Source organism: Carcharhinus amblyrhynchos, chromosome 7 (assembly GCF_965287045.1).
Source record: "Carcharhinus amblyrhynchos chromosome 7, sCarAmb.v2.hapA, whole genome shotgun sequence".
Lineage (NCBI taxonomy): Eukaryota > Metazoa > Chordata > Chondrichthyes > Carcharhiniformes > Carcharhinidae > Carcharhinus > Carcharhinus amblyrhynchos.
In genome coordinates this window covers 74,359,013-74,381,718 of record NC_137330.1, presented here as the reverse complement: position 1 = coordinate 74,381,718, position 22,706 = coordinate 74,359,013, and the positions used below count along the sequence as shown (strand labels likewise).

Genomic DNA, 22,706 nt, shown 5'->3' with positions numbered 1-22,706 from the left:
GATTCCTGGGCCTCTGCCAAAGGTAGAAATACTTTGCATTTAGGCACACCTAATCTCCCTGACATGTGCACATAATATCCTGTAGTGAAAAACATTATTAAAACCTTCTACTTTGAGTACATTTTAATATCTTGTATTAAAACTTGGTGATGTTGGGAGAGGTGCAATCTCTCCCAACCTCACCTCAGTAATTTCTAATTAGTTTAAAATGGGACTTTCAACAAAAAATGTTTGAAAATCATAACTCATTCTTCTCATTTCCCCTTTGGTTATTTACTAAATATCTTCAATTTGTGTCCTTTAGCTACTGACCTCTTTCCAATGAATATTGTTCTTCTGTGTTTATGCAAAGAAAAGCCTTCAGAATTTTGAACACATTTTCTTGGATATCCACTTTGGACCCAAGAAAGGTACCTCAGTGGTAGCTCACTGAATTAACTAAATGCTGAGAAGTTTGGAATTGTGGCGGAGACGAGAGATGAAGGTACCCTTGTGCAGAAATGACTAAAAATACCAATTAGAAATTCATTGAAGATCCTTAGGCATCACCTTCAAAACACACGATCACTTCCACCTAGCAGGACAAGGGCAGCAGGTACATGGGAGCACCACCACCATCTTGACTTGGAAATATGTTGCAAATTCCTTCGCAATCGCTGGGTCAAAATCCTGGAATTCCCTCCCTAATGGCATTGTGAGTCAACGTACAGCATGTGGACTGCAACATTTCAAGAAGGCAGCTCACCACCACTTTCTCAAGGGCAAGTAGAGATGAGTAATAAATGCTGGCCAGCCAGCGAGCCCACGTCCCATGAATGAGTTTAAAAAAAAGGAGCAAAAGTTGGCCAATCTGTCCCTCATGCCTGCTCCACCATTTATGAAGGTCATTGTCAATTTGATTGTGACCTGAACCCTACTTTCCTGTCTACCCCTACTTTTGATTCCCTTGTTGATCAAGAATCTTTCTAAAAATATTCAATATCCCTGAAGTACTCTGGATTAGAGAATTCCACATATTAACGATCCTCTGAGAGAATATCTGTGCTTAAATTGAATATCCTTATTTTTAAATTGTGTCCCCCGTTCTAGTCTCTCCCACAAGGGGAAATATCCTGTCAGCATCCTCTCTGTCATGTCACCTCAGGATCTTAAATGTTTCGATAAGATCACTCTACATTACTCTAAACTGCAATGGATACAGGCCTTGCCTATCCAACCTTTCTCCCAGAAGATAATTGTTCGGTCCCAGTGATCAATTTTGTGAATAAAGGCAAGTTACTTTGATGTAGGAATCTGAAACCAAACAGAAAATGCTGAAAAATCAGCAGGTCTGCCAGTATCTGTGCAGAGAGAATAGAGCCAACATTTCAAGTCTAGAATATCTTTCGTCAGCTCACGTTGGCTAGTTTATTCCATTCCCCTTGTAATAAGTACCAACATTTCACTTGACTTCCCAATTACTTTCTTTACCTGCGTATTAACTTTTCCAGATTCATTTACCAGGACATCCTGAACTCTCTGTACCGCAGAGTTCTGCAATTTCTCTCTCCATTTAAGTAACATTGCTTTTCTATCCTTCCAGCCAAAAATGCACATGTTCACATTTTATTCCATTTATCAATTTTTTGCCCGTTCACTTAACGTAGCTACATCCCTTTGCAGACTCCTTATGTCCACTTCACCAGCTACTCCCCTAAATTGTAAATTTAGCAATCACACAGGTTCCATTCCTTCTTCCAAACCATTGATAAAGATTGTAAATAATTGAAACCCCAGCAGTGATCCCTGTGTCTCTCCACTTGTTACAGCTTGTGAACCCGAAAATTCCTTAATATCTGCTTCCTATAAGCTAACTAATCCTCTGTTCATGATACTATGTTACTTCCTACATCATGGGCTCTTGTTTTGTTTCTGGGCAGTTATAGAAATATAGTTCAAGAGCCTACTAGAATATCTGGCTTTTATCTCAAGGGGGTTGAAACACAAAAGGGTAAATGTTATGTTATAGTTACATAAAACTCTGATTATTTTAAGCAGTCCTTAAGGATTGAGGTGGACTTGCTTCCACTCAGTTTGATTGCTTCTGAGATGGTTGCTAAGACCAATGCACAATCTGCAGACTCTGTTATTTGCAGGGCCACTGATGCTTGAAGGATTGGATAGATTTTTTGGGGGTTTGTGCACTTTCCCTGGCATCACAACGTCACCACTGAGTGTTTGCGATTAAGCCTCTGCATGTGTTTGATGCCCACACCATCTCCATTTTGACTCAATGAAACCAGGAACTTCACTGAGTCAGCGATGAGGTTTGATCTCTTTGCCAATGCTTTGATGACATTCCTAGAGTGCCTACGCTAAACTCCTGGGAGTCTCCTGTCACAACCAAGTTTCAAGTTGAACAGTGTCTTTGTGAATCTGGTGTCAGCTGTAAGCACAACAAGCCCTACTCAGCAGAGCTGGTTTTATTTGATTAGTGCTTCAATGCTGGGCCTATTGGCTTGGGACGTGTCATTGGATGGCCTTTCTTGCTACTGCATTTGGGATATCTTATGAAGGTGCCATTGGTGATACTTCTCTTATGCTTTGAAATGTCTGCTGTATGTTATCCAAGTCTCTGAAGCATTTAGGAGTGCAGGATCACTGCTGCCCAGTAAACTGGTTTGAGGCCTTGGTCCTCATATATTATTTTCCTCAGGTGGCCAAAGGTTGAGCTTGCACATTGGAGACGATGATGAATTTCAGTATCTGCAGCTGCCTTCATTGAGAGGAGCGTCCCAAGATATGGAAAATGATCTACATTTTCTAGGATTTCACCATTGATCTGAATCGATGAGGGAAGGTGTTTTACTGTGGGAACTGCTTGGATGAAGACCTTAGTTTTCTGGGTCTTTAGTGAAAGATCCATTTTCTCAATTGCATTGAAGAAGGACTCAATGAACATATAGAACATAGAACAGGAGAGAGGCCATGTTTTTGAGGATGAGAGTGTGATACAGGCTGATAGGCTGGAGGAGGTAGATGTTCTGAGGGAATATGTATTAGCAATTTTGAAAAACCTGAGGGTCGTTAAGTCCCCTGGAATATATCCTAGGTTACTTTGGGAGACAAGGGATGAGATTGCAGAGCCTTTGGCTTTGATCTTTGGGTCCTCACTGTCCACAGGGATAGTGCCAGAGGACTGGAGAGTGGCGAATGTTGTTCCTCTGTTCAAGAAGGAAATAGGAATGACCCTGGTAATTATTGGCCAGTTAGTCTTACTTCGGTGGTCAGTAAGTTAATGGAAAAGCTCCTGAAGGATAGGATTTATGACCATTTGGAAAGATGCAGCTTAATCCGGGATAGTCAGCACGGATTTGTGAAGGATAAGTCTTGCCTCACAAATTTTATTAAATTCTTTGAGGAGGTAACTAAGTGTGTTGATGAAAGTAGAGCAGTTGATGTCGTATACATGGATTTCAGTAAGCCATTTGATAAGGTTCCCCATGGTAGGCTCATGAAGAAAGGAAGGAGGTGTGGGATAGTTTCTGAGTGAGTGCACGTAAAATAATAGAACTCAATAGAGCTGGTAGTGATTTTGGTTTTGTATTGAAGGTAGCATAAATTGAACAGTTTCCCACATCTGGCCTGTAACTTATTTCCACACTTGCAGATAGTTCCCTGTAGATGATGTTGCGAGGAAAATGGAGAAGAGGGTTGGCACAATGGCACAGTCTTTAGATCCCAGTCTCCACTAAGATAGGGAAAACTGTGCTTCAGCACTCTCTGAACTAGAACGTTCAGTTCTGACAACCACTCCTCCAGCAGAATGTATAGACCATGAAGATGGTGTAGTGCAGATACACCAGAATCAGACCAAGGATAAAAAAGGTTAAATAGATAATGCTTGTATTTTCTTGCATGTAAAAGACGACAGGGTGGTCTAGTTTAGGTTAATTTTATTAATTTTGGCACTATTTAGGTTAATTAATGGAATTTGTAGGGTCGATAAGAGTAACTATTTCCTCTGGTGCAGGAGTTCAGAACCAGGCTGCACAACCTTAAAATTTGAGCTACCTCATTCAGAAGTGACATCAGGGAGGACTTTTTGCCCAACAGCAAACAGAAATCTGGAACACTGTGCCCAAAGAAGTTACTGAAGGTGAGATCAATTGAAAATGTTCAAACCGGGAGTAATTTTTGTTTGATACAGTTTCAGAATCAAAGTGGGTGGCTGAAACTAATTAAATAGTGGAATACACTTGAGGTCGGATGCCTCCTTTTGTTCCTGTTTCTCTTTGATTAACCTCTGCTCAAGGGAGAAAAATCTAAGATTCTCTAGTTTATCCCCACGCATTGCATCATTTTGTAAATCATCCCCACATCCATTTCAAAGCCCCGACTTCCTTCCTGAAGTATTGTCTGCAGAATTAGGCAAAACACTCCAGGTGAGGGTTAACCAATGATTTCTTAAGCTTCCATATCATTTCCTTTCTGTTATACTCTATATCTCGGTAAAGGATTCCACATACTTCTTTTAAAAGCCTAATCAACTTGCTTTTCCACCTTTAAAGGTTTGTTAATTAGTTCTCTGTTTCTGTACCTACTTCAAAAGCGTACCAAATAGGGATGGGTGTAAATCATCGCTCGTTTGGTTACAGTATTGTCTTGGAGTCAGAAGGTTGTGGCTTCAAATGCAAAATTGAGGCAGGCACTTCAGTACATAGAATCATAGGGGGCAATTCTCCCAGCCTGCTGCGCTGCTCTAGCAGCCAGGAGACATCAGCAGAGGCCTTTTTGCAGGCTTCCCACTGGGCGCCATGACCTCTGCGCGTCTCCGGGACCAAGCTTTTCAGAGTAATCAGAAGTTGACATGGATCTGATTTCAATATTCTAATCCAGATTTGTATTTGAATAGCGGGCCTGTGATTGAACTTTCCAGGCCCACTAGCATCTACCCCCTGACCTACCCCATCAGGGGTAGTTCATTCCAGTGGGATTTATAGCTACTGCCAATAATGGGGAACAGGCAGCTTTAATTTTAACATTTAAGAAAAACTTGGACAGATACATGGATGAGAGGGTGGTGAGGGATATGGTCCAGCTGCAGGTCGGTGGGACTAGGCAGTAAAATGGTTTGGTACAGCCAGGAAGGGCCAAAAGGCCTGTTTCTGTGCTATAGTGTTCTACGGTTCTAACCCCACAGGGGTGAAGAGAGGCCATTGAGGCCCCCCAGCCAGGAGGTCGGAGGTAAGGGGCACTGCCAGAGGGGCAAACTGGCAATGCCTAAGGGACACCTTGGCAATTCCACCGGGCATGGAGCAGTGCCAAGGGGATGGGGACAAAGGGGGCCGTTTGAGGGTGGGGCCTATTAGGAAGGTGATTGGTTGGGGTGCGGGATCCCGCTGCTACTCTGTATAGGGAGTGTGGGCAGAGGGAGAGAGGACAGCGATCAGGGTTGGCCATCAGGATGGGGGGATGGTCAGACTTGCCTGGGGTTGCGAGTCAGGACTGCAGGGGTAGGGTAGTCGTGGAGATTGGCTGGCCAGGGGTTGTAGGGGGGGGGTTGAACATCTGGGCTGACCTGGAAAGGTTTGGGAGGCCAGCGATCGGGGTTGTAGGCTAGCTAGTGATTGAGCTGGCTAGCGAGTGATTGAGCTGGCTAGCGATCAGGAAGATGGCAATGCGGGGCTGCTGCACATGCACCAATTTCGGTGCTGACAGATATTTGTAATTGCCTGCTCAGCCCTATGTTGCCAGTGTCTCCAGCGAGAACAGGCCTTGCTCCTGATTTTCTGAGGGAATCATCCCAGGGCACTCCGTGAGTTGGAGATTCAATTTGAAAATCACTTTGCTTTTATGCGAATAATTTTTTGTGAAAACCCTGACTATAGAGTTTTACAGCATAGAAAGAGGTCCTTTGGCCCATTCTGTTTGCACTGGCCATCAAGCGCCAATCTATTCTAATCCCATTTTCCAGCACTTGGTCCATAGCTTTGTATGCTACAGTGTCTTAAATGGTCATCTGAATGTTTCTTCAATGTTGTGAGGGTTCCTGCCTCTACCACCCTTTCAGACAGAGAGTTCCAGATTCTCACCACCCTCTGAGTGAAAAGGTTTTTCCTCAAATCCCCTCTAAATCTACCTTAAATCAAGTCCATCTGCTAAGGCAAAAGTACCTTCCTATGGACCCTATTGCTGTCCCTCTTAAATTCTGTTCACCTTGATGGCCTTCACTGCTCTAAGGAAAACAACCTCAGTCTAAGCAGCTTCTCTTCATAGCTGAAACATTACAGCGCAGGCAACATCCTGGTGAATCTCCTCTGTACCCTCTCTGGTGCTATTAAATCCTTCCTTGTGTAGTCCGAACTGCACACAGTGCTTGAGCTGTGGCCTAGGGAGTGTTTTATACAGCTCCATCATAACCTCCCTGCTCTTATATTCTATGCCTTGGCTACTAAAGGCAATTATCCTATATGCCTTCTTAACCACGTTTTCTTCCTGTACTGCTGCGTTCAATGAACATGCAGCCCAAAATTCCTCTTACTTCCTAGCATCCTACCATTACTGTGTATTGTCTTGCCTTGTTAGTCCTCCCAAAATGCACTGTTGGAGTTGCTGTCTATGATTGAGATGTTACTCAAGGTCCCCTCTACCTGTTTAGGTGGACACGAGAAAATCCCACACGTCACTATTTCAAAGAAGATTAGAGAAGTTCATTATTATTCCCTGGATAATATTTATCCATAAAGCAACACTACTTTCAGAAAACAAAGTATTTCATCATTTATAATCCCTGGTTAAAGTCCAACAGATTTATTTGGTATCACAAGCTTTTGGAGCATTGCCACTTCATCAGGTGAGTTCATCACATGTGGCACACTTTAACCTGGGCTTTAACCTGGTGTTGTGAAACTACGTACAGTGCCTACTTCAGTCCAATGCCAGCAACTCTACATTATGGCTTCGTTATTTATAGAGTCATAGATCATAGAGGTTTACAGCATGAAAACAGGCCTTTTGGCCCAACTTGTCCATGCCACCCTTATTTTTTTTAAACCCCTCAGCTAATCCCAATTGCCCACATTTGGCCTATATCCTTCTATACCCATTATACCCATGTAACTATCTAAATGCTTTTTAAAAGATAAAATTGTACCCACCTGTACTATTACCTCTGGCAGCTTGTTCCCGATACTCACCACCCTCTGTGTGGAAAAATTGCCCTCTGGACATTTTTGCATCTCTCCCCTCCCACCTTAAAAGTATGCCCTCTCGTTTTAAACTCCCCTATCTTTAGGAAAAGATAATGACTATCTACCTTGTTTCTGCCCCTCATTATTTTATAGGCCTCTATAAGGTCACCCCTCAGCTTCCCATGCTCCAGAGAAAATAGTTCCAGTCTATTCAGCCTCTCCTCATAACTTAATCCATCAAATCCTGGTAGCATCCTAGTAAATCCTTTTTGCACTCTTTCTAGTTTAATAATATCCTTTCTATAATAGGGGTGACTTGCACACAGTATTCCAAGTGTGGCCTTACCAATGTCTTGTACAACTTCAACAAGACGTACCAACTCCTGTATTCAATGTTCTGACCGATGAAACCAAACATGCCGAATGCTTTCTTCACCACTCTGTCCACCTGTACTCCTCTTTCAAGGAGCTATGAACATGTACCCCTGGATCTCTTTGTTCTGTAACTCTCCCTGCCATTAATGAGTAAGTCCTGCCCTGGTTCAATCCACCAAAACGCATTTCCTTGCATTTGTCTAAATTAAACTCTATCTGCCATTTGTCAGCCTACTAGCCCAATTGATCAAGATCCTACTGCAATTGGAGATAACCTTGCTCCCTGTCCACCATGCCACCAATCTTGGTGTCATCTGCAAACTTACTAACCATGCCCCCTATATTCTTATCCAAATCATCAATATGAATGACAAATAACCATGGATGCAGCACTGATCCCTGAGGCACACCACTGGTCACAGTTCTCCAGTTTGAAAAACAATTCTCTACAACGACAGAAGCCAATTTTGTATCCATTCAGATAACTCACCCTGGATCCCATAAGACTTAACTTTGTGCAACAACCTACCATGAGGTATCTTGTCAAAGGCCTTGTCAAAGTCCATGTAGACAACATCAACTGCACTGCCCTCATCTACCTTCTTGGTTATCCCTTCAAAAAACTCAATTAAGTTTGTGAGACATAATCTTCCAATCACAAAGCCATGCTGACTGTCCCTAATCAGTACTTGCACCTCTAAATGCTTGTAGATCCTGTCTGTCTAAATACCTTCCAAATCCCTACCTTTGTCTCATTGATATTTGTGGAATGTGACTGTGCACAAATTGCTGCCTTTCTACATTACAACAGCAACTACACTTCAAGAGAACTTCGTTGGCTATAACAGATTTTTTTTTGGGCTGGTCCTTAGTTTGTACCATATCAATGTATGTCTTTTAATGTAATTTTGTATGATGTACCTTCATGCTGATTCTATGGGATTGGCTTTCCAAACCTGCTGCTTTGGGGTGGAATTCTTCAGGAATGGGCACTTGGTCTTCCAAGCACCCTTCTGACTTGTGCCTTGTAGATGGTGGACAGGCTTTGGGGAATCAGGAAGTTAGTTTCTCACTACAGGATTCCTAGCTTTTGATCTGTTCTTGTAGCTACAGTATTTAGTTGCTAGTCCAGTTTACTTTCTGGTCAATGGTAAACCCCAGGAGTTGATAGTATGGGTTTCAGCGATGGAAATACTGTTGAATATCAAGGGGAGATGGTTAGATTCTCTCTTACTGGAGATGGTTATTCCCTGGCACTTGTGTAGTGTGAATGCTTCTTGCCACTTGTCAGCCTGAACCCAGATCTTGCTGCATTTGGACATTCGCTGCATCAGGGTCTGAGAAGTAGTAAATGGTGCTGAATATTATGCGATCATCAATGAACTTCTGACTTTATGATGGAGGGAAGGTCATTAACGAAGTACCTGAAGATAGTCGGGTCTAGGGCACTACCCTGAGGGACTCCTGCAGAGATGTCCTGGAACTGAGATGATTGACCTCCAACAACTACAAAAATCTTTCTTTGCGCCAGGTATGACTCCAACGAACTGAAAGCTTACCCCCGATTCCTGCTGACTCCAGTTTTGTTAGGGTTCCTTGATGCCATATTTAGTCAAATGCTACCCTGATATCAAGGGCAATCATTCTTATCTCAGCTCTGGAGTTCAGCTCTGATGAGGCAGTAATTCACTGGATTGGATTTGTCCTTTTTTTGTACAGGACATACTAGGGCAATTTTCACATTGCTGGGTAGGTGCCAACATAGCAGCTGTACTGAACCAGCTTGGTTAGGGGTGCAGCAAGTTCTGGAGCATGAGTCTTCAGTACTATTGCCAGATTATTGTCAGGGCCCATAGCCTTTACAGGATCCAGTGCTTTACTTCATTTCTTCGTATCACATGGAATTTAATCAATTGGCTGATGATTGGTACTTGGGGATTCCCAAATCCCCAGTATCTGGGGATTTCCAGAGGAAGCTCAGATGGATTATTCACTGGGCACTAAAGTGTTGGGCTCCCTCATCATTGAGGATGGGGATATTTGTGGAGCCTCCTCCTCCAGTGAGTTGGTTAATTAAGTTGAAAGCCAGAAAAACAATAGTCTTGCGTGCACAGAATTAATCTCATAATATCTTATTACATCAAAGCGTTCTAATTTCATTTTGATTTAGACTGAGGAAGCAAATATTATGTTTCACCACATTCCATGCCCTGAGATCTTATCTGAAACTCCCCAACTACAGTGCCATCAGAGATAAATGTTAGGCAGACATAATAGCAACATGAATTGTTGGTGAACTTAAGAATCCTTGACCTGGCAATAATTTGAAGTATGATATTACACAAATTTCCTGTTCCTGCAACATTGCAGTGGGCTGAAGCTATGGTGAAATGCTTTATAAATGACATTATAAGGTAAAGTTTTATGAATTTGTGCTCTTGGAATAGTGTTGCATGCTGATAAAATGGTTCTCAGGAATTTAAGCACAGCATACATTCATGCTATTTTATACTCGATTCCAATGCTCCTTCCTCCCAACAAATCTGTACTCTTTCTGAAATCTAAGTCAATTCTGAAAATGTGAAACCATTCATTTGTTCCAAATAGAAATCTGTTCAGTTAACAAAAAGTAGATTTGAAGTGTCATTCTTATCTATATTCTGTCTAAATCATAGAATTTACACAACACAGTTAATGGAAAAACAACATCCCAAGGCACACCAATGGAGTGTGGAAAAAAACTGACCTGAACAGAAAAAAGAAATGTTTACACATGGGTGAACTAAAGCTTGATCAAAGAGCTGGGTTTTAAGGAGGCCTTAAAGGATGTAAAAGGGGTTACATAAGAACATAAGAACATAAGAAATAGGAGCAGGAGTAGGCCATCTGGCCCTTCGAGCCTGCCCCGCCATTCAATAAGATCATGGCTGATCTGTCGCTGCTCAGTTCCACTTTCCCGCCCTCTCCCCATAACCCTTAATCCCCTCTCTTATCAAAAACCCATCAACCCGCTTCTTAAAAATATTTAGCGAGGCAGCCTCCACCACTTCAACGGGCAGAGAATTCCAGAGATTCACCACCCTTTGAGTGAAGAAGTTCCTCCTCAACTCCGTTCTGAACCGCCCCCCCTTTATCTTGAGGCTGTGCCCCCTAGTCCTACTGTCTTTTTTGAGCGGGAAGAGTCTTTCCACCTCTATCCTATCCATCCCATTCATCATCTTATACGTCTCAATGAGATCTCCCCTCATTCTTCTAAACTCTAACGAGTACAAGCCTAGTTTATTCAGCCTCTCCTCATAGCTCAACCCCCTCAACTCCGGTATCAGCCTAGTAAACCTCCTCTGCACTCCCTCCAAGGCCAAAATATCCTTGCGCAGGTGCGGCGCCCAAAACTGCACACAGTACTCCAGCTGCGGCCTCACCAATGCCCTATACAGCTGCAGCAAGACCTCCCTACTTTTATATTCAATCCCCCTCGCTATGAAGGCCAGCATCCCATTCGCCTTCCTGACCACCTGCTGCACCTGCAGGCTGGGTTTTTGCGACTCATGCACAAGGACCCCGAGGTCCCTCTGCACCGTCGCCTGCTGCAGTTTTTCGCCACGTAAGTAATAGTCCTTCCTACCATTCTTCCTACCAAAGTGGACCACCTCACACTTGCCAACATTAAATTCCATTTGCCATTTCCTGGCCCATTCGCCCAGCCTATCTAGATCCTTCTGCAGACTCTCCACACCCTCCGCACAATTTGCCTTTCCCCCAATCTTAGTGTCATCAGCAAATTTCGACACCCTACACTCGGTTCCCTCCTCCAGATCATCTATATAAATGGTAAATAGCTGAGGCCCCAGCACCGACCCCTGGGGCACCCCACTAGTCACCAACCGCCAATCCGAATAGCACCCATTGACCCCCACTCTCTGCCTCCTATTTGACAACCAATCCTCTATCCACGCTAACACCCTACCCCCAACTCCATGTCCTCTGACCTTCTGCAGTAACCTCTTGTGAGGTACCTTATCAAACGCCTTCTGAAAATCCAGAAAGACCACATCCACCGGCTCTCCTCTATCCACCGCCCTAGACACATCCTCATAGAACTCCAGTAAATTTGTCAGACACGACTTCCCTTTAATGAAACCGTGTTGCGTCTGCCCTATCAAGCAATTCCCTTCAAGATGCCTCGCAATTTCCTCCTTAATGACGGATTCTAACATTTTACCTACCACAGACGTTAAACTAACCGGCCTGTAATTCCCCGCCTTTTGCCTGGCACCCTTCTTAAACAACGGCGTAACATTAGCCGTTTTCCAATCCTCCGGCACTTCCCCGGAATCCAGCGACGTCTGGAAAATAACCACCAAGGCATCCACTATCACCTCCGCCATTTCTTTCAGAACCCTCGGATGCATTCCATCCGGTCCTGGGGACTTGTCCACAATCAGCCCCTCCAGTCTGTCGCGCACCACCTCTCTAGTAACAGTAATGTCATTAAGACCCTCCAGTCCTACCACCTTTCCATCGCTAACACCCGGCAAATTATTCACGTCCTCCTCCGTGAAGACAGAAACAAAAAAGTTATTCAAGACCTCAGCCATATCCCCATCCCCTACCACTAGGTCCCCTTTCTCATCCGCTAAGGGACCAACGTTCACCCTAGCCAGCCTCTTCCTTTTTATATATTTATAAAAACTCTTGCTATCCTTTTTTATATTAAGCGCTAGCCCAGCTTCATAGCTTCTTCTACCCTCCTTTATCAACTTTTTTGTCAATCTTTGTTGACATTTAAACCTTTCCCAATCCTCTTCTCGCCCACTGCTCTTAGCTACTCTAAATTCCTCCGCTTTTAATTTAACACTTTCCTTCACCTCCTTCGTTATCCACGGCTTATTACCTCTCTTCCTACTGTCTTTTTTAACCATCGGAATAAATTTCTGCTGAGCACCAAGAAAGATCTCCTTAAAGATCCTCCACTGCTCCTCAGCAGACCTACCTTCCAACGCGCTCCCCCAGTCCACATTCGCCAATTCTTCTCTCATCCTACCATACTCCCCTCTATTCAAACAAAGGACACGTGTCCGGGAACCCACTTTCTCCTCCTCCATCTGCAACAGAAACTCCACCATACAATGATCACTCTCTCCAAGAGGATCCTTCACCTCAAGGTCCCTAATTCTACCCGCCTCATTACATAGCACCAGATCCAAGATAGCTCGCTCCCTCGTCGGCTCCAACACACACTGTTCCAGGAAACTATCCCGGCAGCATTCCAAGAACTCCTCCTCGAGCCCACCTCGTCCAACATGGGTCGACCAATCAATATGCAGATTGAAATCCCCCATAACTACTGCCGTCCCATTCCTGCACGCCGCACTTATTTGCGCGTTAACAGCCCGCCCCACCTCCAGATCATTATTCGGGGGCCTATAGACGACACCCACCAGCGTCTTCCTCCCTTTGCTGTTCCTAATCTCCACCCACAACGATTCCACTTTCTGCTCTTTGGCTCCGATATCATCCCTTGCTACCACCTTGATGCTGTCCTTAATCAGCAGAGCTACGCCACCCCCTCTTTCCTCCTGCCTATCCTTCCTAAACACTTGATAGCCCTGTACATTCATCTCCCAGTCCCTGTCACCTTGCAGCCACGTCTCTGTAATGGCCACCAGATCGTATCCATTTGTGTCGATCTGCGCCACCAGCTCATCCACTTTATTCCGAATGCTTCGTGCATTCAGATAAAGCGCTTTCATCCCAGCCTTCTTCTGGACCCTATTTGCCGTAACGCCACCACTTGGGACATCCTCAGCCTCTTCCCTTACCTGTACCCTATCCTTAACTGTAGACCTCCTAACATCACCTACCCTCGCACCCTCCCCCCCCCTAATTAGTTTAAAGCCCTGTCTACAGTCCTTTTTACTCGATTCGCCAGCACTCTGGTCCCAGCACGATTCAGACCAACCCCATCCCGCCCGAACAAGTCCCACCTACCCCAATACTGGTGCCAATGCCCCATAAATTCGATCCCATTCCTCCCACACCAATCTCTGAGCCACCCATTCACTTCCTTTATCCTGTCAACCCTACGCCCGTCTGCACTCGGTTCAGGCAGTAGCCCAGAGAAGACCACCTTGTCGGTTCTACTTTTTAATTCCATTCCCAGCTTCTCATACTCCCTCCCCAGATCCTCAGTCCGCACTTTGCCTACGTCGCCGGCACCCACATGTACCACCACAACTGGGTTCTCACCCTCCCACTCCAGATTCCTCTGCAGCCCAGCTGCGACATCCTGGACCCGAGCACCAGGCAGACAACACACCCTTCTGTGCACTTTGTCATTGTGACAAAGGACAGTGTCAATACCCTTCACCCCACTATCTCCAATCACTACTACGTTCCTTTTCCCCTTCTCTTTGCCTATGTCCTGCTGCATCACTGTACCGTGTGCAGTTTGCTCACCAACCTCACCTGCCTCGTCCTCTTCCAGACTGGAAGCAAGAACCTCAAACCTGTTATGCAGATTAAGAGGCTGAGGCCTCCGCTCCTCACCCCCCTTCCTCCTCCCAGCAGCCCCCTTTTGTTCCTGACCCTTAGATTTAGACAGTCTAGGGGGGGTGGATGTCACTTGCACCCCATTGACAATGACACCCTCTCTCCCCCTGATGAGCCTCAGTGTCTGTAGCTCAGAGGCCAGCTCATCCACCTTGAGCTGGAGCTCCTCCAGCAACCTGCACTTACTGCAGACATGGCCACTGGGAAGGACCCTGGGGTCCACCAGTTCCCACATCATACAGGAACCGCACATCACATGCCCCTCCATTATTCAATATAATTTGTTGTGGGAAAAAAATTTTTCCTTGTTTTTTGCTGTAGTAGTTTTGAAAAATTTTTTTTTTTCCTTGTTCTTTCCACCTGGCCTTTTTACCTTCAAGCCCTTTTTGATATTAAGCCCTAATAGCTCACTCTGCTTCCCTCTCACTCCGCTGCCCGCTATCTACACCAGGCCTCCTTTTAAACTTGGCGCTGATTTAAAGCTGATGGGCCACAACTGCCTGATAATCACTCCCTCACAATTCTTAAAGCAGTAAATACAATAAGTAAATGCTTTAAACAGTTCTACAAAGAACAAAGTGCTTTAAACTTATTTTAAACAGGTTTTTAACAGGTAAAGTCTTAGCTTTCTCTCTGATGCTCCTTCCTCGTCTGCTCCAGCAAACAATGTAAGGCTTCACCGTGTGGACACTTGATAATTAAAGCTGATGGGCCACAACTGCCTGATAATCACTCCCTCACAATTACATGATAGAGTGCTGAGGTGGGGCAAAGGAATTGTTGAACATACTAAAGGCCAGAATTAAAGGAACACAGAGTTTTTAGAATATTGTAGGGTTGGAAGAATTACAGAAATTTTGTGGTACAAGCCAATGGTGATTTGAACATCAGAATTAAAACGTCAAAGCGGAGGAGGTTGGGGACTGGGGCTGGGAACCAATTTAGGCCAGTGAGCATGGATGAGTTGGACATTGAATGGGATTCAGGTGACAACTGTTTGGATGACGAAAGTTCATGAAACATGCAAGATGGGAGATTGGCCAAATAAACAATGAAACAGTTGCGTCTGGAGGTAACAAGCATGGAAGGGGGTTTCAATAACAGAAGGACAGAGACAGAGATGTATGATGCAGAGGTGGAACTTGGTGGTCTTTTTAATGGTGAAGATAGAGGGTTCAGCAGCTTAACTTGAAGTTAAATATGAATTAGACATTGGGAACCGTCTTGTTAAGCCTGAGACAGTGTCTAGGGACGATTGATTGCATGTCTGGTGACATTCCAATCGGAAATAAACCACATTTATTCGGTATAATCTAAACTAAATTGTCTATTTATTACATTTTTCCTCGCACTAAAAACTTAAATACTGGATGGAGATTATTGATGCTTGTCTTTTGTATGTTTCTCTACAGTGCAAACATGTCTACGATTAACAATCAATACTTTCAGTACGAAGGCTGTAACTTTGTTTCCACTATCTACACAAAGGAACATTTAGAACAACTGCAACATTTTGAAATAAAGGACACAGATGTATTCATTGTGACATACCCCAAATCTGGTAAGAAACTTGTTAGAAAGTTAAAAATTCCTAGTGATTACTGTTTGTACTGCTCTTATTTAACATGACTCTGGCCTGCCACGAACCTGCAGTGAGTATTTGATCTTAAAACAGCACCATCCCAGGAGTTTGCCATATTAAGTACTGGCACCACCAGTTAAGAATTATGTGCCTGCATGAGGTATTGTCTGAAGTTTAATGTAACTGGTTTCTCCTCTGGGCTGATTCTGTGCCCCCTGAAACTGAGTTTGTCTTCACTATCTAGATAGTGAAACCTTGAGTTGTTATATCAAAATCCCTCGTGCAAACTGTATACTGTGATTTTTGCACGTACTCCATGTGCATTTTTGTGATCAATAGAAAGAAGGGTGACCTGATAGATGTGTAGGTTAGGTGCATTGGCCATGCTAAAATTCTCCCTCAGTGTACCTGAACAGGCGCTGGAGTGTGGCGCTTAGGGGATTTTCACAGTAACTTCATTGCCGTGTTAATGTAAGCCTATTGTGACACTAATAAAATAAAATAAATTTTCAAGGTTATGAAGGGGTATGATAGGGTTGATGTGGATAAATATTTCTACTTGTGGGAGAGCCTAGAACCCAAATCAAAGAATTGCTTCTGCACAGTAGGTGGCTATTCAGTCCATTGTGCCTATGCAATCTCACGGCAAGAGCAAAGTCCCACCGTCCTGCCTTTTCCCTGTAGTCTACGATTCTTCTTCGTTGGGTAATAATGCAGTTTTCTTCTGAAAGCCTCCACCAAGCTCGCGGGTTCTGCATTCTAGATCTTAACCACTCACTGCATAAAAAAAGCTTTTTGTATTTCACCATTTGTTCTTTTGCCAGTCACTTAAAAAGCAAAAGAACAGGTGCAAGGCCACAAACATAAGGTAGTCATTAATAAATTCAAAAGAAACTCCTTCAACCAGAGAGTGCAATGTGAAATTTACAGCACAAGGAAAAGTTGAGGTGAATGACATAAATGCATTCAGGGAGAAGCTCAATAAAACATGAGGGAGAAAGTGTTAGATGAAGTTGAAGTTGGGAGGGGGAGGTTTAGGGAGCATTTGGGCTGAGTGCTGTAAATTCTGTGTAATTCTGTAAACACCTCGATGGTGTGATGAGGTCAACTAACCAGAAATCTAATTTATTTTACCATGTCATGCAAAATAATGAATGAGCAGAGTGGAGTTTTCAGTAAATTAACTCCAATTCCTGCTACTTCTTCTAGCTTAAAAGTCATAAATTTCATTCTCTGAAGCCTGACATAGGTCAAACATCTGGCGAAGGGGCATCCAGACTTGAAACGTTGGCTCCATTTCCTATCCATAGATGCTGTCAGACCTGCTGAGATTTTCCAATTTCTTTTGCTGTTTTTGCTTCAGATTCCAACATCCTCAGTAATTTGTTTTTATCATAGATCAAACTTCACTTCAACAAGCCAGTACAACTTGCATCTGTCTTTGACCTTCCATTTCATCAGATGATGGTTTGCACCTTGGCAGTTGACTCTATGTTAGATATCACCTAGTGTGGCTCAGGAGACCCATTCTGGCATAGCAATCTGTGTCATCTGCCACAGCTGAAGACATTTGCTGAGGACATTTGCTAGCCTCTGTTTTTGTATACACCTTTTTAGTGCTTAAAATTAGCAAACAAAATTTGACACTAAACCACTCAAGCAAAACTGAGGGCTGACCTGGTCAAAGAAGTAGGCTTCAAAGAAGAAAGAGAGGCAGTGAGATGTAGGCAGACTATTCTAGAGCATAGGGCCTCAGCAGACCAAGTCACCATTGCCAGTGCTGGAATGGGGATGTGCAAGAGGCCAGAATTGGATGATACTTCTGAGAGTTGCAGGGCTGGAGGCAGTTATAGAGAGTTTGGGATCAGTGGGAGTTGGAAGGATGGAGGAGAAGTCATGGGGGAATTTGTAAACAAGGATGAAAAATTAAAAATTGAGGCATTGCTTAACATTGATCAGAAAGCGGCAATGAGCGCAGGAGACTTCCAGGAGAGCAATGAAAATGGTTTAGGGATGTCCTGAAAGCATCCCTGAAAATTTCACACATCCTGCTAACTCATGGGAGTCCCTGGCTAACCAAAATGGAAATAGCTCATTTGGGAAAGCACTGAACAAAATGAGAGATTTGTTGGGTACACTCAGGTGCAGCTGAGGCATTGATCTAGACGACCCTCCAAGTTCCACCTGCCCCATGTGTGTCATAGTCCATAGATGGCAGATTGGACATATCAGCCATCACAGATCCCATTGAATGAGTGTGGATGCAAGCCATCAACAATCTCGAAGGACTGGCTAACAAGAAGATGGGTGAATGGAACTTCCTGCAACTTTTCGAATTGGGCAACAGAGTTTTTGATTACCCTAGTTAATGGAGTGTGGCAAATGAGTGGGGCGCAGAGGGCAGTTAACAGAATTCATATTAGTTATGTTGAGAGAAAAAAACCAATTGGACAAAGGGATTTCAGCAGCAGATATGCTGAAGTAGGGATAGAGTCCGGAGATGTTTCAGAGAGGGAAAATAGGTGATTTTGAAAATAGTGCAGAAGTGGTCAGAAGCTCACCTCAGGGTCAGGTTTGATATTACGTTGTGTGAATAGTCTGATTCAAGCTCAGATAATTGCAAGAACGAGGTGGCATGGGATTGGAGTTTGTGGCAGGCAACTAAATATTTAGTTAGAAGTTTTTGCACATTCACTGCTGGATTTCAGACAAGCAGTCTGATATGTATAAAGTCAGTGAAGGGACGGGATGTGATGGTGAGGGAACAGTGTGTTATTGGTGTGTACCGGGATGCGGAAACTGTTCCTGTGACCTGAATTTTCAACTCCCAGGTCAGGAGCACAGAGTTAGGAAATTTCCTGGCTCTATAAACCCAATCTGGGAGAAAATGCCCCAAAAGTTGGGATTTTTATTCCAAGGTGTCCATGTTCTTTGGGAATCGGGACAGGTGACCTTCAATAGTCAGCCGAGTAGCATAGCACCTCCAGCTTCTTGTACCTCACTGTGAGCATCAGACTGACCAGACCCAGAAGACCACCTCAATGAGAGAACCTGAAGAAAAGATCCAACCCTAGACAAGAGGAGAAGCCATAATCGACGACTTCAGGCCCACCTTCAGAAACATCAGCCAATGCTCAAAGACCGAGGACACCTGTTAGAGCCGTATTGAATGGGTATTAGCAGTCTTTTCAGACAAACAGTTAATATAGGGTTTGGATAGGGTGTAGCAAATCCTCAATGTGCGTTCGCGGTAGATAACTACTGTAGATTTGAGACTGTTTACTTAGAGATTTAAGATTGTTTGCTGAAGAGTCTCCCAGGTGAAAAGTGTTGCTATGCAAATCCAGTGGGTGTGTGATGTGAGCAGCCAGTAAGATTGCACCCTGTGTTTGTTAATGTTGGAAAGCAATGGAATGAACATTCCAATCAACTGTACCATAGGTTATAAACTACTAAACATTATTTTTAATAGTAACCGGAGAAGTAGACAGTGGCCTAGAATCATAGAATCATACAGTGCAGAAGGAGGCCATTTGGCCCATCGAGTCTGCATTTACCCTAGCCAGTCCCCCTGACACTAAGGTGCAATTTTGCATGGTCAGTCCACCTAACCTGCACATTTTTGGACTGTGCAAGAAAACCGGAGCACCCAAAGGAAACTCACGCAGACATGGGGAGAATCTGCAAGCTCCACACAGACAATGACTCAAGCCAGGAATCGAACCCAGGTCCTTGGCACCAGGAAGTAGCAGTGCTAACCACTGTGCCATTGTACTGCCCTAATGCTAACATACTCAGATCAACTCAAATCATGTTTCAACATCTTTTTCATTCAGACATTTGACAAGCAAAAAGGGTAATATGCTCATAGATTTCACACTGACTGTACCACCACGTCTACCCACCAACTCCTCTATTTTCTCTGTCATTTACCTCTGTGATATCCTTACAAATGAGGGTTATGATTGAGAGGATTGTTTAGATTATTGTTGTTCACTGATGCAGAGTACTTGGAAGTGCAAGATAAAATAGGACTGAGTCAGCACGGCTTCAGGGTACTGAAGTTATGTCTGACAAATCTGTTAGAGTTCTTTGAGGAGGTAACAAAGAAGTTAGGTAAAGGAGAACCAGTGGGCATGATTTATTTAGATTTCCAAACGCCTTTGACAAGGTGCCGAATAGAAGACTGATAAATAAGTTAAGAGCCCATGATGTTAATGATAAGATCCTGGCATGGATAGAGGATTGGCTGACAAGCAGAAGGCAGAGCGTGGGGATAAAGGGGTCTTTTTCAGGATGGCAGCCAGAGACTAGTGGTGTGTCTCAGCGGTCAGTGCTGGGACCACAATCTTTCACAATATAGATTAACAATTTGGAGGAAGGAACTGAAGGCACTGTTGCTGCATTTGCAGATGATACAAAAATATGTAGCGAGACAGGATTGAGGAAGTAAGGGGCTGCAGAAGGACTTGGACAGGTTAAGAGAGTGGGCAAAAAAGTGGCAGATGGAATACAATGTGAAGAAGTGTGAGGTTATGCACTTTGGAAGGAGGAAAGGAGGCATAGATGATTTTCTAAATGGGAAATGTTTAGGAAATCAGAAACACAAAGGGAGTTGGGAGTCCATGTTCAGGATTTTCTTAAGGTTAACGTGCAGCTTCAGTCAGCAATTAGGAAGGCAAATGAAATGTTAGCGTTCGTGTTGAGAAGGCTAGAATACAAGAGCAGGGATGTACTTCTGGGGCTGAATAAGCCTCTGGTCAGATCCTATTTGGAGTATCTTGAGCAGTTTTGGGCCCCGTATCTAAGGAAGGATGTACTGGCCTTGGAAGGGGTCCAGAGGAGGTTCACAAGAATGATCCCTGGAATGAAGAGCTTGTTGTATGAGGAACGGTTGAGGACTCTGGATCTATACTCATTAGAGTGTAGAAGGATGAGGGGGGATCTTATTGAAATTACAGGATACTGCAAGGACTGGATAGAGTGGATGTGGAAAGGTTGTTTCCACTAGTAGTAAAGACTAGAACCAGAGGGCATAACCTCAGGCTAAAGGGACGATCCTTTAAAACAGAGATGAGGAGGAATTTTTTCAGCCAGAGAGTGGAGAATCTGTGGAACTCTTTGCCGCAGAAGGCTGTGGAGGTCAGGTCATTGAGTGTGTTTAAGACAGAGATAGATAGGTTCTTGATCAGGGGTCATAGGGAAAAGGCAGGAGAATGGGATTGAGAAAAATATCAGCCATGATTGAATGGTGGAACGGACTCGATGGGCCGAGTGGCCTAATTCTGCTCCGATGTCTCATGGTCTTAAATTGTGATATAATCTCATGATCTCAAGAGAATTGTTGTGTTACAAAAAGAGGTTGGCACAAATACCATAAATTGTAATCTGTGTATTTACCTTTTAAACTTTGAAAAGCCTCCCATAAACAGGGTTGATTTAAAATCTGGGTGTAAAATATGAACCATTCATGCTGGTGCAGGAGAAGCAATTCTGTTTGTTGCTTGTCTGTTCTGTCAGGGTGTGACTGAAACTCCCAATCTACTTTTTGGCATCATAGCTCAGATCACCCGCTTGATCCCCTACATGACCTAAGGCTGGCATGTAAACATGATCTGAAAAATTGAGGCCAACTCCCAATGCATGCATAGCCCGAGGCATGCATTTATTGGCTGAGAAATGGAGTGAGGTGGTGGTGGCAGGGGTGGGGGTGGGGGGTGGGGGGGGAGGGGTGGCGTAGCTGGTGGTGGTGGTGTGATTTATATGCCACGTAAAAGCTGAAAGATGCATTTTGGTGCTGAATAAAATCAGTTTACCTTGTATGCCAGGTCAACTTATACACTGTGATCTTCAGTAACTTAAAATTTCTTTTTTGGCTTTACCTCCAGTAAAAGTAGTTGGCATTTGCATGATGCATTCTTCTTTCAAAAATTAGTAACTGTAAGTGTATATTACATATATGTGTGTGTATAATAGGATCCTGATCTTCCATTAAAAAAACCATTTGGCCATCTGTTAAAAGACTGCATAAAGGACAGAAACACACACGTCAGAATAAAGGGATGGTTAGTCTACCAACCTCTTTTTCAGCTTTTATCATCTCGCCAATTTGGTAGAATTAAAGCTGGCCCCATTACTTTGTGTGGTGAAAGGTTACAAGTGTCATTATTTGAGAGATCTGACTTGTAATTTTTTTTTGCTTACTAATTTTTCTTATTGTACACCAGGTACCGTATGGATGCAGCAGATAATCAGTTTAATTTATTCTGATGGTGACCCAGCTGCCGTACAAAGCAAACCAGCAATGGAACGTGTTCCTTGGATTGAGGTGCCAAATTCTAATTTCCCAGCACGCCCATCCCCTCGCCTGAATGTCACACATTTGCCCTACCAGTTAATTCCAAAAGCATTGAAGGAAAAGAAGGGAAAAGTAAGAATTTTCTCTCCTTTTTTTAAACGTAATGGAACTTAGCACTTCAGTGATATTTATGTTTTGACATTAAATGCATTGTTCTTATGGCCTATCAAATGCTTGATTATATATAACTGAGAAAGGATAGACATTTCACATAATTTGCCAGGGTGCTTCCAAAATGCACTTTTCCCTGCCTGTGATTTAAACTGGAGCCAGAGCTGGGAGATTCAATGGGCTTGCAATGCTGTCCACATTCACACTCTAATGAAATCTGTGAAAATTGATCTCTTACCCAGCATTTTATGCTGCCACCTCTCTCCACTTGGTGCTTTGACAATTTCTACCTCCTTCTTTCTGACGTTGAACACTCCATGTTCTTGTTTCCCTTCAAATGCTGAAAGATGCATGGACTAGACTGCCTGGTCCATCCTGTTCATCTCTCATCTTTGTGCCTGTCCAGCTCAGTGGGCCCACACTTTGAGAAGCTGGCAGAAGCTTTTCTCTTTGCCCATCTGCCACATCTGGTGACTCTGAAGGCGTTGACACTGGGTGTTGTTTCAGTTTCACATGTGGCTTCTGGTACTTCATTGCCATTCTTCACGTGCGCACT

General features: G+C 43.7%; 1 protein-coding gene across 10 annotated transcripts in view; it reads left to right on the top strand.

The window, feature by feature from the left end:
* The window catches only part of LOC145345055 (amine sulfotransferase-like), a 94,360-nt gene that overhangs the window by 47,157 nt on the left and 24,497 nt on the right, over positions 1–22,706 (top strand). For 8 of the 10 annotated variants that reach the window (XM_080192596.1, XM_080192602.1, XM_080192594.1 and 5 more), the window contains 2 exons: positions 15,512–15,660; positions 21,909–22,111. In XM_080192596.1, the coding sequence (XP_080048722.1) occupies positions 15,519–15,660; positions 21,909–22,111 (345 nt within the window). In that variant the 5' untranslated portion in view covers positions 15,512–15,518. Of the gene's footprint in view, positions 1–4,012; positions 4,139–15,511; positions 15,661–21,908; positions 22,112–22,706 lie in introns of all 10 variants that reach the window. The other 2 variants (XM_080192601.1, XM_080192604.1) reach the window with 2 other exon arrangements.